The sequence below is a fragment of the Cynocephalus volans genome, chromosome 4 (genome assembly GCF_027409185.1).
Source record: "Cynocephalus volans isolate mCynVol1 chromosome 4, mCynVol1.pri, whole genome shotgun sequence".
Lineage (NCBI taxonomy): Eukaryota > Metazoa > Chordata > Mammalia > Dermoptera > Cynocephalidae > Cynocephalus > Cynocephalus volans.
The window spans coordinates 154,198,385-154,215,783 of record NC_084463.1 but is presented as its reverse complement, the minus strand read 5'-3'; the positions used below and the strand labels follow the sequence as shown (position 1 = coordinate 154,215,783).

At 35.9% G+C, this 17,399-nt stretch overlaps 1 protein-coding gene across 1 annotated transcript; it reads left to right on the top strand.

Annotated features, from left to right (window-relative positions):
- Nucleotides 1-3,980: 3,980 nt before the first annotated feature.
- LOC134376629 (olfactory receptor 5A1-like) lies at nt 3,981-9,703 on the top strand. The gene is made up of 2 exons (XM_063095116.1): nt 3,981-4,052; nt 8,681-9,703. The coding sequence occupies exons 1-2, from the start codon at nt 3,981-3,983 to the stop codon at nt 9,701-9,703; spliced, it is 1,095 nt and encodes a 364-aa protein (XP_062951186.1).
- Nucleotides 9,704-17,399: the final 7,696 nt, after the last annotated feature.

The following is a 17,399-nucleotide window of genomic DNA, read 5'->3' as shown; positions in this document are numbered from 1 at the left end:
AATACCCTCCTTGCATACCTAATTTGTTGAGAGACTTTATTATGAAAGGATGCTGAATTATGTCAAATGCTTTTTCTGTGTCTATTGAGATGTCCTTGATTTTGTTGATGTGGTGTATCACATTTATTGATTTGCATGTGTCCAACCATCTCTGCATCTCTGATCTTTCTGATGTGCTGTTGTACTCTGTTTTCTAATATTTTATTGAGGATTTTTGCATCACATTCACTAAGGATATTGGCTTATAGCTTTTTATTATGTCTTTGTCTAATTTTGGTATCAGGGTGATGCTCACCTCATAGAATGATTTTGGGAGAGTGGCCTTTGTTTCAAGTTTTTGGAATAGTTTGAATATTATTGGTGTTAATTCCTCCTTAAAGGTTTAGTACAATGCATCAGTGAAGCCGTCTGGTCCTGTTTTCACTTCACTGGGAGACTGTTGATTACTGCTTTAAACTTGCCGCTCATTAGTAGTCTGTTCAGGTTTTCTGTTTCTTTGAGTTCAGACTTGGTAGTTTGTATGTGTCCAGAAATTTATCTATTTCCTCCAGATTTTCCAATTTGTTGGTGGATAGTTATTCATAATAATCTCTAATGGTTCTCTGTATTTCTATTGTATCAGATGTACTGTGTACATTTCCATTTCAGATTTTTTGTTATTTGGGTCTTCTTTCTTTTTTTTTTTTAGTTAGTTAGATAGACCACAGGACCTGGGCTTAATTCCTGCTAGTGTCTTGGGCTGTGAATGGATGTCTATTTTGTTTATCTTCTCAGAAAACAATTTTTTATTTTGTTCATTTTTTGCATCATTCTTTTGGTCTCTATTTTATTTAGTTCTGCTTCAATATTAAATCTATCTTTCCATCTACTAGTTTGGAGATTGGATTGTTCTTGTTTTTCCACTTCCTTTAAGTATAATATTAGGTTGTTTATTTGAAGGCTTTCTACTCTATTGATGTAAGAACTTACTGCCTTAAATTTCCCTGTTACTATTGATTTTTCTTCTATTTTCATTTTTTATATTTCATTTTTTTGTTTTTTGCTTGCATTTTCATTTGTTTCAAGATTTTTTTTTTTTACTTCCTGCTTTATTTCTTCTTTGACCCATTTGTCATTCAGGAATATGTTTTTTAATTTACATGAATTTGTACATTTTCCAAAGTTTTGTTTGTTAATTTCTAATTTTATTCCAGTGTGGTCTGAAATGCTGGAAATGTGAGATATTTTCAGTGTCATTGTACTCATGATATTGGTTTAAAGGGTCTTCTCAGGAAGTAAGTGAGGAGAAGCCTTGATTCTCTTCAGATCTCCTCTACTATAGATTCAAGAGCACTTAATGACGTGAGCTGAAGAGTACTGAGCATAACTTCAACAGTAAAAAAAATAAATAGAACAAATAATAAATGCCACCCAAACATAAAAATGCATTTCAAACACTGCAGAAGCAAAACAAAATATAACAGTTATAACAGTAAAGATATTTCAGTGATTTTAGGCAAGGAAGGCCTGCATCAAACTTCCAATCTACAGAGCTGTTAGATAACAAATTTATTCTTGTGGTAATTTCCTTAAGATTTTCTTTACACGTAGTGTCCACTATTTCTCTAGGAGAAAATCCAAGCTTTGTAGGACCACAGGACATGGGCTTCATCCCTGTTAGTGTCTTGGGCTGCAAAATTAGAATTGTTTCTCATCCTGTTCAATCTGGAGAAAGAAGGTATTGAGGTAAAGTTGAGGGAGGTGGAACGGTTCCTTCTTTTTCTTTGTTTTGGTGAGATTGAATAATTTTAACTTTTTCCAAGTTTCCTACACACTTTGCCCAGTTTTTCCTCTTTTCCTTTGTGCCTCTGCCCTGCTTTATATATCATCAGTCTCTCCTTCTGTCTCTCCTGCTCTTTTATTCCTTTAAACCAAGCAGCTGGAGCCATGAGAGAGGATAAGAGATCTGTTTATGTTTCTTCCACCCTAGTCCAAATCCCTGCAAAGACTTTCTCAACATGATTCGTTCATGGAATCCCATCTAAAAGTAATAAAATAAAATAAAATCCAGAATAAGAAAGTAGAGAATTGAGAGCCCATCTGCTGCAGAATGTCTGATGCAGAGTTGCCAAGAGTTTGCTACTTCCTGGTGTTTTTCCCAGACAGAGGTCTCTGAGGATTATTTCCATGCCAAGGTTACATAATTTATTTTATAGATAACAAGGTTGAAACAACCTCTTTATCAGCCCCATGATTCTCCCAAGGTGAAAAGAGGTTTCCTTGATATCAAAATGTCTCCAAATATTAACAACCTCAAAGAGATCTTGGAGCCTAGTTAAGGGACCAATTAATGGAGTTGGTCTCCTCTCTATCACCCAGGAGGGAGGTTATTTACAGCTTGCATGGTTTTAATTGTCCCTTCTTTGTTGTGGATTGTGCTCTCAAGTCCTCTCTTAGATGTGATGGAGAAGGCTTATAAGCATTTAAATCCCTCTTCTTCCACATCTGGATGATTTTTGAAGGGGATCAGTGAGTCAAATATTGCAAACAGTAGACTGTGTTCTCCTCTAAGAATACTGATAGAGTGAAATTCTCTCAGAAGCCTGAACTGAAATATCCATTGGCCATTTCTGAGCCCCTGGATACACCACAAATTAAGAGGAGTTGGATCACAGGAAAGGAAATCTTTCTCAGAACTTTTAGGTGAGTCACTGAGAGATTTTGCTGAAAGGTAATTCAAGGGCCTCGGATCCAGGCACATTATCATAGATTCACAAATAGCTCAGCACCATCAACTGGAAGTGTAAGTTTATTGTGGGGTGCTGTTCCATGGCAGCTTATTTATTTATTTATTATTTTTAAATACAGAAAGCTCATTGAAGTCACTTGGCAAAAGCACTAACAGATGATTTATCCTTCCTATACTATTTAAACGGAATGAGTTAACAATAACACCAATTGCACATACACAGAAGGATATTGAACTGCAATAACTCAAAAACTCTACCCAAAGATGTAATAAAAACTAATAAACAATTGAAGACATGGAGTCCCAAACACTGCTGAATATGGTCACAGGATGGGTCATGGAATGATTCACTGCACCTCACAACTCAGCAACATGGATGGGGTGGGGGCGTGGACCTTGAGGGGCTGGGTGACATGTTAACTGTGGTGCATAAAAATGAATCTTGCAATAGGGAGGATTGAGCACAGAAGGTACAAATCTTCGGCCCCCACCTCCCTGCACTTGGGGTCTTTATCTGTACTAGTATTTCATGGTGTAGTCTGCATTTCTGCCACACCTACCCTGTATAGACTGGTAAGAGCTGGTAGGGTTCTGTAATTCTGGTCAAACCTGGGGGGAGTTCTAGTTGGACTGTGACAAGCAGCCTTGGTATAAGGAGCCACTCCAGAAAGTCCACATTAGTCCCCCTGTGTCCCTGGGTTGTAGGATGACCTGCCTGAGCCATAGCTGTTTCTGCTGCTTTGGCCTCATCTGTTATAGTTGAATTTAGTCTCTTAGTTGCAGTCTGAGCTGCCACCACTGCCTGGGGAACTGTAGGAGCTGGAGTAGGAGGAGTAGTTGCCTTGTCCGTGTGCCTTTCTGCTTCCATGGCAGCTTTTTTAGCTTGAAAAACAAATCTGTAAAAGGATGGTGTAAATACACAGGCTGAGTCAATACCCTTCAGCATAAAGTGGCAAAGGTGGGGGCTGGAAAACCTTTGACGCATTTGATCAAAGTTTAAAATGAGACAACATAGACCCAGAAGAAGGATTGTGGGTTACTTCTGAGAGGTCTACATTACCTGATTTGATTCATTTAAAAAGTTAAATTTGGGCAGTCTAAAGAATACTCTGTGGAGGGTATTATTCCTGACTTGAGTGGATGCAACACAACTTCAATGAACATGATTCTATATGAAGATTCTATATGAAGTGAGAGGCCATTAGTAAAGAATAAATGTAATACTTGGTCTTCTGAGGCTATTTCATCTACAATGTTTCTGATAGACAAAACTCTTCGGATTCTGTTTGCTGGCCTGCACCATGGTGAACTTTTTCAAAGTCAGGTGAGTAAATTTTAGGAAGGGCTGCAGATGAAATATCTTAAAGGAAAAGAGCATGTCGAAGGGGCCAATTTTTCATGTTGTCTTTCCTTTTTCTTCTTTTTTCATTTGCTAAACAAGATCAAATGGAGGTAAGCATGGGGTGAAGGAATAAATTATACCAAGAATTGTGTGAGGAAAAGCTGAAGAAAGAGACCCAAGATAAAATTTATCCCAATATAAACTTTATCCAAACAGAATAAGAAAGCTTAGGAGTCCTTGATAAATAAAAGGCAACCAAAAATAAGGTTTAATTGGAAGTGGTAACATATGGAATGGTTGAGAAAAACAACGTGGCAATTAAAAGGTGCCTATTAGATTCTCACCAGTATCACTGGATTAATGTAGTTCTTTTGTATGGCAGGCTGTGCTGTGATAATTTTATCTCTTAGGCATCTGTAGGAACAAGCTTTGCAATGGTTAACATATAAACGCTGAGATTCCCCTATCTCTAGTTAAACTAGCGCATTTTGTAAAACATTTTAATACCTCATCATTTTGTCTTCCTGGAAGAAGATGAATTCTCCTTCAATTTGTCTCACTTCCCCGGCAAGCAATCAGCATTGCTTTTTCTGTTCATTTCCTGAAAGAGCATCTATGTGAAGAAATATGGTTATTGTGTTATTGAACTTATGTTCAATTATGTTGTTCTTGCCATGTTCATTTGTACAATATCGATCTCTGCCCTTCTAGAGACCTTTTTAAGAAATTGTGGCAAACAATGTGCGGGAGCCTTCTCTGGTCTCTAACTCCCTGCCTATTTCTAGCTGGTGATCACCCACAAGACTTTGTCTCTGTCTTTCTCATGCCACACATCATTTCTTGCTGTCTTATGTCTCCATGGTCACATTTCTCATTTCACTGTGCTATTGCCTCCTTATGAGATCCTTTGCCTCATGCAAACCAAGTATAGTGCTTTGCACTCTATAGTGGTTAGAAGTAAGATTAATGCAGCAATTAATACATTTTAGTGAGACAGTGGAAAGTAGTATTTTAAGATGTGGTTCTGCAGTGTTATGTCAGTGATAGGATGTAGTGAGTAGACTGTAATAGATTTAGTGATAAGTTAGAAGATACATGTATAAAAGATGTTTCTAAGAGACTTACTTATATACCATGTTGACCACAGACTTTTGAAAAATAATGGATGTTTTCTCCATACTCTAAAGAATGTACAGCAGTGTTTAAAGACACATAAAAATGTCATTAAGACTGCTACTTGCATGCAAAAAAAAAAAAAAAAAAAAAAGATGTGGGTCTGGACTTAGAGTATCTGGGTTTGATTCTCAGTTCTGTCCTTCATGGATTGTGTTCGACTATTTTTCACTCTGATCATGGAAGGGAAAATAATAAGCGTACATAACTCATATGGCTCTGAGCCAAATTAAAATGATAAAATATACAATAATTCAGAATAGCACCTGGAATAGAGTATGCACTCAATAAATGTTAGCTGTCTAATAACATGCCTTGCTTTTCAGGCAAATTAAAGATATTAGGAGCAAAAAATATAAGCAAATCAAAGAGCTTGGGATTTTTAGAAAAACTGACCAGTGATAAGCGGGAGGAATCAAGTCTGTATAATAAGTATCATTGGCAGACACGTTTCTGGAAATATAGTAGATTATACATTACCAGAAAGCACTGAGAAAGCTAGGTAAAATCTAAAACACATGTTTTAATGGCTCAGACAGTGAGAAAGCAAATAAGTTAATGAAAGTACAAAGATGACAAGAAAGCACAAAACTCAAAAGGTAGTGAACTGGCGCCAGCATTTATCCAGAAGGAATCAACTCAAACCTGATGGCCTAAGGCCTGGGGTTTAATAGACATGTGTTTAGGGGTAGGTGAAAAAAGAGCGTGTGTGATTGGGTAAGAGAAACCCCCCACCACCACCACTGAAACAGGGACTCCCAGATGGTGACACTCTTGGAAAAACAGGAAAAAACCTACCTCACAAAATGAATCAGAAATATACACAACTCTCGCAGCCTTAGATGGGAGACAGAGAAAAAGAAATGTTTCCAGATAATTCTTAACCTCAAACGTCTACTTATTTAGACATGTAGCCTAAATCTTATTTCTATGGTTACCCTGAAAAACTCCAAATCATAATTTTTGTTTAAAGGGATTCTGGGTTGGTATTGCCCTCCTGGTACCTGGCAGAAGTAATATAACTCATTTCTGGAGGAACACATTTTAAACTCAGCTTTCAATGCTCCCTGCAGATAAAACAAAGGAACATGAAATTATGATCAAAATTCACTAATCCCTCAGGTAAATAGTGCACCTTGACCTATAGTCAGCAATAACATTACACTGTAGAATCAAACTTGAAAAACGAGGTATTTAATTATTAAATGATAATTTAAATAGGTATGTTTAATGTTTAAATAAAGGATGCTATTGAAAGTGTGATGAGAGAACAAGAGACTTTCAAAATTGGCTATTTGGGAAAATAACAAAATGGAACCTCTAGAAAAGAAAACAAAACATTATTATTGAAATTTGAAACCCAGTGGATGGGTTAAATGGCAAATTCACACAACTTATGGTAGAATGAGATTGTTAGAGGAGAGATCTATAAAAATAAAACAGATCACAATAGAGAAATACAGGTAATAGATGTTTTATTGATGTGAAGGGTAGAGCAAAAAGATCCAGCAGACACCTAATCTGGATTCAAGACATAAAATAGAAACCTACAGGCAATTTTCAGAATCCTAATACCTTGTTTGGTAAACAGCACATCAGGCCTAAGTTTACCGTAGTGAATGAGTGGAAATAATGGTAAGTTGTGCATATCTTCATGATTACAAGGATAAATCAGTATGTATTTTCACTGCTCAATAAATCCCTTTGTTGTCATGGCTGTTGGTGATGATGATGATGATGAAAAAATTAATAAATAAAATTTCCTGCTCTCTTTTCACAAGGTTCTCTCTCTATTCCGTCTCACCGTGGACAGAATCATCCCCTCATTCTGGGATAGGAAGTGAATTTCCTGTCTGCTATCGTTTTGCTCTTCCGTGTCTATAGCAAACACCTTCACTTCGTTCTTTGATTAATCACCACATTCCTTCAGAATTTTTCTCAAAAAAGTGCACCAGGAAGCAATGACTGATCTGATTTTGGAAAAAGAACATTATGTCTTTTCTGAATATAGTGTAATCTTTTATGGGGACTTTCTCTTTTTATTCATTTTTGTAACTAGGAGACTGGGAAATGGTTGGGGAGACGAAAGACATTTTGGACAGCTAATATTTGTAAGTCATAGACATGGTTTATTCCATTAGTATCACAGGATTTCTCAAGGGCAATATTCAAGACTTAGACTCCTACCTTTAAACAAAACTCCCAGGCAATATTTGACAGCTGTTTTCCACATCTCAGGGCTTCTGATGATTTTCATTATAACTTGACTCGATCTGAATAAAAACGTGTTTGGGTTAGGGGATATTCAAATGACTACCTACAAAGAATGACAACTATGGTATCTTAAAGAGAACATTTGGTCGCTGATACAAAAATATTCTTTTGGCCTGAAGACTTAGTGCTTTGCTTTATCTAGAATTGTTTCATCGTGAAAAAGAAAAGAACTTCCTGAAAGAAAGAAAAGAACACGGCTTCAGTGTGCTAATACCCATGTAATTGCATAAGTACTTTAACTTTTACATGAGATCAAGTCACTTGCCCTTCGAGGAGAAAAGTCTTTATCTTGGGCACCAAGGATAGATTGACAGTAATTGAGAATCCAAAAGACTGTATGAAAGGTGGTACATTGTTGCAGTTTTCTGGGTAGAGGATTCAGAGTTTGCCAAGCTTTTTAAAAGTATCATTGACCTAAAGAAGATTAAGAATCACTGTCCTAGAAATACCTCATATATATCTCTGATGTGAGAGAAGAAAAATATGCACCTGCGAGGAAGAAAGATAATGGTTCTTTCAACCATCGATTTTATTTACTTCTCAGGAACTTTCCCAGAGTCATTAAGTTGTTTAAATCACATCCATTTCCAATCTGATTCTTGCTGTATGACTTTTCCCATCCTCCTGCTACATTATTCTTTCATCTCTCTGGGCTTTAAAAGCAGAAAGGCAGTTACAGAATTATCAGGACTTCTCTTGCAGAGATTTCATAGGACACCTACTCCAGCAAGCTCATTTTACACAGGAGGCCCAGAATAACTCAGGGTGTCCACAAGCATTGAGTGAATAGCAGATCCATGCCTCAACAGAATGATCTTGTTGCACCATATAGATAAATGACAATATGTTTCTCAGGTGGCCTGTCTCCAAAGCATCACATATTTGCAAAACCTGGCATGGGAAAATACAAAATTAAGAAGTTTTAGTTGGTATCATACTATTGATAATTTGCCATCTTTTATCTCCATAGAAGGAGTGATAATATTTATTGAAGAGAATTTCTTAGTTAGAGTTGATGAATGTACATGGACAGTACAAATTAACTCAACACTGATGATTCAAGGTTGTATATTTTGCCAGCTGTCTGACTGCAAAAATTAAGTGTATTTCTTTTTCTTTTTGGGGAATAAAACCACTTCCTTCTCTCCCTCTTTTCTCAGCAGGTGGCACCAAACAGATCTATGGAAGGGGATGGAAACCACACCTCTGTGGACATGTTTATTCTCCTGGGACTTTCAGATGAAAAAGAGCTGCAGCTCATCCTCTTTCCAGTCTTCCTGGGCATCTACATTGTAACCCTGATGTGGAACCTGGGTCTTATCATTCTCATCAGGATCAACTCTAACCTGCACACACCCATGTACCTTTTTCTCAGCTCCCTGTCATTTATAGACATCTGCTACTCTTCTTCCATCAGCCCAAGGATGCTCTCAGACTTCTTAAGAGATGAGAAAACAATTTCCTTCATGGCCTGTGCCACTCAGTATTTTGCTGCAGACTGGATGGGTCTGGCTGAGTGCTGCCTCTTGGCCACCATGGCCTATGACCGGTATGTCGCCATCGGTAGCCCTCTGCAGTACTCAGCCATCATGGTCCCTGGCCGCTGTTGGAAGTTAATTGCTGTGGCCTATGGGAGTGGTTTTCTTAGCAGTTTAGTTCAAACAGTCCCTTGCTTTCATCTCTCCTACTGTGGGCCAAATATCATTCAACATTTCGTTTGTGACATACCTCAGATTGTTTCTTTGTCTTGCTCCAATCCCTTCATCTGCCAAATGATTGTGTTTCTGGTAGCTATTTTTGTGGGGCTGGGCTCTTTGCTTGTTATACTCTTATCCTATGGTTTCATCGCAGCTTCCATCCTGACAATATCCTCAGTTAAAGGCAGTGCTAAGGCCTTCAATACCTGTGCCTCCCACCTGGCTGCTGTGATGCTCTCCTATGGCACAGCCCTCTCTGTGTACATGCATCCTGGCTCTAGCCAATCCATGAAGCACAAGGTGTTGTCTGTTTTCTATGTTATCTTTGTCCCCATGTTAAACCCTCTGATCTACAGTCTGAGGAACAAGGACATCAAAGAGGCTCTGAAGAGGCTGATAAAGAGGTGGCACATTTACCTCAGTAAGAATAACATTTGTACAGCTTTTATTATCACTATGAGGAAGATAGATGTAAGAATATATAAGTGACCTCTTGTATATCACAAGAATCACGAGGTAGAGAAAAGTGAGAGTCTGGCTTCCTTGATTCTTGGTGCCATTGCATTTAGCTGCTCCCACCAAGTGATTTGTCTCAGGCAGTGCCACCAACATAAAATACCATTCAGAAAAACAGTTTTTGTGATTAGAACTCAAGTAGATTAAACCCTAAATGTGATTATATTTTTGAAAACAGAGATGTTGGCGGATACTACATGTAGAGAAATGACAAGAACCAAAGATGCCACACAACCTGTTCTCTTCTTCACTAATTTTTTAATTTATTTTTCACTATTAAGCAGTTATTTGTATTCTAAGAAAAATAAAACCAAAGAGTGCAAAAATTGAATATATAATCATTAAAATAATTTTTGAATTGGCACATAATTCATTATACAAGTTTATGGAGTATAGAGTTGACTATCAGTATTAGTCTACCATATGTGATTATTGAACCAATATTATTAGCATGTTAATCAATACAAATCATAATTATTTTTTGTGTTCCCTGCCCAATTACTCCCTAACCCCCCTACTCCTCCCACTTTCCCACCTCTAGTGACTATTATTCTATTCTCTCCTTTTGAAAATTCAACATTTTATTGGGTTCTTTCTTCCTTCTTTCTTTTTTCCTCCTTTCTTTCTTCCTTCCTTCTTTCTTTCTTTCTTTCTTTTTCTTTCTTTCTCTCTCTTTCTTTCTTTCTTCTTAGATCGCACTTATGAGTGAGGACTGGTTGTATTTCTCTTAACATAATTATCTCCAAGCATATCCACGTTGCTACAAATGGCATGATTTCATTCTTTTTTTATGGGTGAGTAGAATTCCACTCTGTATATATTCCACACTTGCCTTATCCAGTCATCCATCAATGGACATGTAGGCTGGTTCTGTTATCTTGGCTATTGTAAATAGAGCTGATTTTCATTCCCTTGGGTATATACCCAGAAATGGGATGGCCGGATTGTATGGTAGATCAATCTGTAGTTGTTTGAGAAACCTCCATATTGTTTTCCATAATGGCTGTACTAATTTACAGTCCCTCCAATAGTGTGGAAGAGTTCCTTTTTCCTCCACATCCTCACCAGAATTTGTTATTCTCAGTATTTTGATAATAACCAGTCTAGCCAGGGTGAGATGATATCTCAGTGTGGTTCTGATTGCATTTGTTTGATGAGTAGTTATATTGAACATCTTTTCATGTACCTGTTGGCCATTCATATGTCTTCCTTTGAAAAGTGTCTATTTATCTCCTTTGCCATTTTTTAATTGGATTATTTGTTTTTTCACAAATTGTTTGAGTTCCTTGTATTCTGGATATGAATCCCTTGTTGGATGTATAGTTTGTAAATATGTTCTCCCATTGTGTAGTTTGTCTTTTCACTCTCTTGATTGTTTACTTTGCTGTGAAGAAGGTTTTTAGTTTGATATAATCCCATTTGTTTAATTATTCTTTTGTTGCTTGTGTTTTGGGGGTCTTATTCATAAAGTTTTTGCCCAGTCCTACATCCTGAAGTGTTTCCTTTATGTTTTCTTCTAGGACTTTTAGTTTCAGGCCTTGTACTTAATTCTTTAATACATTTTGAGTTGATTTTTGGATCTGGCATGAGGTATGGCTCTAGTTTCATTCTTCTACAGATGGATAACCAAAGAGGTGGAAGATCTCTCCAATGAGAACTACAAAACACTGCTGAAAGAAATTAAAGAGGACACCAAAAGATGGAAAGACATTCCACCTCTATCAGTTGAAAGAATTAATGGTGTGAAAATGTGCATACTACTCAAGCAATCTACAGAGTCATTGCAATCCTCCTCAAAATGCCAATGATATTCTACAAAGAAATATGAAAGAAAAATCCTCAAATTCTAGTAGAACAGTAAAACCTGTTATAAGACTTGAATAACCAATCAATCCATAGCAAAAAAAAGTAAAACTGGAGGAATTACACTACCAGACTTCAAATTATACTACAAAGCTATAGTAACCAAAACAGCATGGTACTGATATAAAAACAGATACATGGACCAATCAAACAGAATAGATAACCCAGGTACTTACAGGCAACTGATTTTCAGCAAAGGCACCAAGAACATACATTGGGTAAAGGATAGCCTCTTTAGTAAATGGAGTGGGGAAAACTAAATATTAAAAATAATTTTTAAAAGAACATTTTAAAAAGAATATTCTTTGGTCTCAAACAGAGGCACAGCAAGAGAGTAAGTAAGAGAGCAAGATAAACAGAAAAAAAGAAGAGAATGGAAGGGAAGAAATACAAAAAAGGAGAGAAAAAGAGTGCAGTAGGGGACAGTATTTGTTTACTCTCAAATAAATTTATTCCTTCCACCATGCACTTGAGCCTGTAGATGGAGGAAATTTGTGGGGAAAAAATGGGAGAAAAGAGTGGTAGAAGGAAGGGAGCACTTTTCGGTCAAGGGTTGGGCAGATTCCTCAAGACTAGAAAGAAGGAAAAGTCATCAATTTCTGGGCATAGTTGTGTCTGGGGCATGCTCCATGGTAGCTTCTTAGATACTGTGCAAGACCTCAGAAATGATGGCTATTGTGTGTACCTAGGGAGGCAGGACCAAGTTCCAGATAACTGAGCCTCAATACAATAGAAAATACAGCACAATGGAAAAGATCAACAAAACTAAGTGTTAGTTTTATTAAACATAAACGATATTGAGATACCCTTAAATAGACTAATTAGGAAAAAAGGATAAGACTCAAATAAATAAAATCAGAAATGAATGAGAAGACTTTCCAATTGATAACACAGAAATGCAAGGTCATAAGAGATTACTATGAAACATTATATGTCAATAAATTGGACAACCTAGCCCAAATGGATAAATTTCTAAAGTTACATAACCAACCAACACTGAGTCATAAAAAGATTGGAAATCTAAAGAAGACTAAGGAAATAGAATTAGTAATTAAATGTCATCCATCAAAAAAGCCCAGCACTGGATAGTGTTTTAGCTGTATTCTACCAAACTTTTAAAGAAGAAGTAATACCATTTTTTCTCAAACTATTCCATAAAATTGAATAGGGGAGAATACCCTCAACTCATTTTACAAGGCAGGATCACTCCTAATCCCAAAGCCAAATGAAGACACTACAAGAAAAGAAAACTACAGACCAATATCACTGATGAACATAGATGCAAAATTCCTCAACAAAATTCTAGCAAATCATATTCAGCAGTACATTAAAAAGACCTTTTGCCATGAACCTGAGATAAGAGTTGGGTTTGATATACGTAAATCAATAAATGTGATATACCATGTCAACAGAATGAAAGAAAAAACCCACATGATCATCTAATAGATGCAGAAAAAGCATTGGACAAAATTCAACATATTTTCCTAATAAAAGCTCCCAGCACATTAGGCATAGAAGGAGCATACCTCAACACAATAAAGGCCATATTTAACAAGCCCACAGCTAACATTATACTCTATGGTGAAAAGTTGAAGGCTTTTCGTCTAAGATCAGGAACAAGAAAAAGATTTTACTCTCACCACTTCTGTTTAACATGGCACTGGAAGTCCTACACACAGCTATTAGGCAAAAGAAAGAAATAAAAGGAACCCAGATAAAAAAGGATGAGTTACATTGTCTCTGATTGCTGACCACATCATATTATATATAGAAATTCCCAAAGACTGCACCATAAACTGTTAGAACTGGTAAACAAAATACAGTAAAGTTTCAGGATAAAAAATCAACTTAAAAAAGATGCATAGTGATTCTATACATTAACAATGAGCTGTCTGAAAAAAGAAATTAAAAAAACAATTCCATTTACAATGGCATGAAAAATAAAATACTTAGGGGTAAATTTAACAAAAGAAGTGAAAGATCTGTATATGGAAAGTTGTAAAACATTAATGAAAGAAATTAATTAGGACACAAGTAAATGGAGAGACATCCCATTTGAAGTGGAAAAATTAGTATTGTTAAAATGTTCACAGTACCCAAAGCAATCTGCAGATTCAATGCAACCTGTATAAATAACCCAATGTCATTCTTCACAGAAATAGAAAAAACAATTCTAAAATGTTAATGAAACCACTAAAGGCCAAGAATAGACAAACAATTTTGACCAAAAGGGACAAAGCTGGAGGCCTCACTCTTTCAGATTTTAAAATATACTACAGAACCCTAACATAAAATTGAGTTAATAATAACATGTCATTATTGATTCATGATTGTAATAAACGTACCACACTGATGTAACATAATAATAACAGGAGAAACTGTGGGGGAGGGTTATGGTGATAAAGGAACTCTCTTTATTTTCTGCTCAATTTCTTTTGAAACCTAAAACTTCTCTAAAAAGAAAGTCTATTACTGAGGGGAAAAAACAAGATGTATTACAAAGCTGTATTACAAGATGTATTTCAAAACAGTACGGTATTGGCATAAAAACAGACACATCAACCAGTAGTTAAAGACAGACAGCCCAGAAATAAACCTACACATCCAAGGTCAATTGATTTTTGACAAAGGTTCCAAGAACGCATGTTGGGGTAAGACAGACTCTTCAATAAATGGTATGTGGATACCCAGCATTTGCAACTGGATATCCACATACAGAGCAATGAAAATGGACTCATCTCATGCCCTATATAGGAATCAATTCAAAGTGTTTAAAGACAAATGTAAAACTTGAATCTATAAAACTAGTGGAAGGAAACATAGGGGAAAAAGCTTCGTGACTTTAGTCTTGGCAGAGATCTCTCACATCTGATCACAAAACCACAAGCAGCAAAAGCAGGAACAGACAAATGAAATTGCATCAGACTAAAAAGGTTCTGCACAGCAAAACACTGGATGAGGGTCTTGTATTCAAAACACGAAAGGAACTCAAGCTGTTCAGTAACAAGAAAACAAATAACCCTATTAAAAATGGGCAAAGAACTGGAACAGACATTTCTCAAAAGAAGACATAGAAATGGCCAACGTATATATTGAAAATGCTTAACATCTCTAAATATCATAAAAATGCAAGTTAAAACCACAAGATGTCACCTCATCCTTGTTAGATTGACTATTATCAAAAAGACAAAAGATAAAAAATGTTGGTGAGAATGTGGAGAATAGGGAAACTTTAAGCACTGTTGGTGGGAATACAAATTAGTACAGCCATGTTGGAGAACAGTATGGAAGTTCCTCAAAAACTAGAAATAGGATTACCGTGTGATCCGGCAATCCCACTACTGGATATATATCCTAAGAAAATGAAGTTTGCATGACAAAGGAATGTCTCCACCTCCATGTTCATTGCAGCATTATTCACAACAGCCAAGATATGGAATCAACCTAAGTGTCCATAAACAGATGAATGAATTTCAAAAATGTAGTATATACGTATATGTATACGTACATATATATGCACAATTGAATACAACTCAAAGATTAAAAACAAAACAAAACAAAAAAAACAAAAAATTCTGTCATTAGGGACAACGTGAAGGAAACTAGCAGACATTATGTTAAGGTAAATAAGCCTGGCATCGAGAGACAAATATTTTATGACCCCAATTATATATGGAATCTAAAAACCTCAAAGTCATAGAAATAGAGAGTAGAGTTGTGTTTAGCAGAGGCTGAGAAACAGCAGAGGGTGAATGGGAAAAGGGACGGCTTTTAGTCAGTGGGAGGAAGAAGCTCCTATGTTCTATTGCACAGCAAGGTGACTATAGTTAATGACAATGTATTGTATATTTCAAAATAACTAAAAGAGAGGATTTGAAATGGTCTTACCACAAAGAAATCATAAATATTTGAGGTGATGGATTTGCGGATGGCTCTGATTTGATGTTTGCATGGTGTATACCTCTGTTAAAATACACTTTGTACCCCATCAATATGTTTGTCAATGAAAAATAAACTAAAACTAAATTTAAAGAAAATGACAAGAACCTGGGGTGTCATACAGCCTATTCTTTTCTTCACCTATTCCTTTATTTCTTTTACTTATTTTTAATTGTTAAGCATTTATTTACATTCCAATGTAAAGCTAAAAAAATAATGCATAAAATTAAATTATATACAAATTAAAAATGAATGTAGAGGCCTTCTTCATTTTATTTATATTTAATTTTTTTTTATTTTTAAGTGACACAATAATTGTTCATTTTTATGAGGTACAGTGCAATGTTTCAATATATGCATAAAATGTGTAATAATCAAATTAGGATAGTTGGCATATCCATCACCCCAGATTTGTAATTTCTTTGTAGCGAGAACATTCAAAATCTTCTCTTCATACTATTTTGAAGTATACAGTATATGAGGGTACTTCAAGAAGTTCGTGGAAACATGGAATTAAAAGATAATATGACTCCATGGACTTTTGGAAGACTCCTGGTATTGTTGTTGACTACAAGAACAGTCACCCTACTGTGTAATGGAACACTAAAACATGTTTTTCCTATCAATTGTAATTTTGTACCCATTGAACAACCTCTTCCCATTTTCCCTTTTCTCTTCCCCTTCCCAGATTCTAGTAACCACTATTCATCACTCTACTTCTACGAGATCAATTTTTTTTTTTTTTTTTTTTTTTAGATTCCACAAATGTGATCATGTAGTATTTGTCTTTCTGTAACTGGGTTACTTCACTTAACACAAAGAACTCCACTTCTATCCATGTTGCTGCAAAAGACAGGATTTCATTCCTTTTTACGGATGAGTAGTATTCCATTGTGTGTATATACCACATTTTCCTTATCCAGTTGTCCATCGATGGACACTTAGGTTGGTTCCATATCTTGGCTATTGTAAATAGAGCTGTGAGGAACATAGGAGTGCAGGTATCCCTTCGACATGATGACTTCCATCCCTTTGGGTACATACCCAGAAGTGGAACTGCTGACTCATACAGGGAGTTGCATCTGTAGTTGTCTGAGAAACCCCCATACTGATTTCCATAATGGCTGCACTAATTTATAGTCCAATAAAAAGCTTATGAGTTCCCTTTTCTCCACATCCTCTTCAGCATTTATTATTTTTTGTCTTTTTGATAATAGCCGTCCTAACTGAAGTGACATAATATCTCATTATGATTTTGATTTGCATTTCTCTGATGATTAGTATGTTGAGCATTTTTTCATATACCCATTGGCCTTTTCTGTCTCTTCTTTTGCAAAATGTGGATTCAGATCTTTTGACCATTTTTAAATCAGATTATTATCTTTTTTCTTTTGAATTGTTTGAATTTCTTATATATTCTGGATATTTTGTTTATGATTTCTCCTCTGTTTATGTATACTTGTATTGAAATATCACTTTGTAAGAAATGACAAGAACATAGGAGGCCACACAGCCTGTCTTTTCTTCACTGATTTTCTTTCTTTTTTTTTTTTTTAGTTATTTTCAAATGTTAAGTATTTACCAATATTCCAATAAAAATAAAATACTGCAAAAAATTATACATATGAAAACTAAAAATAAAATTTAAAAAGAAAAATTTATAATTTTGGTCTCAAAAAGAGACACAGAAAGAGAGTGGGTAAGAAAGAGAAAGAGAAGAGAAAAATTGAAGATAAAAGAAAGACACACCGTGGGGCTGGGCAGTATTTGTCTAGGTTCACTCCAAATAGCCTTGTTCTTCCAACCTTGTCCCTTGAGCTGATATAACAAAGTGAATTATGAAAAAGGGATGGGAGAAAAGAATGGT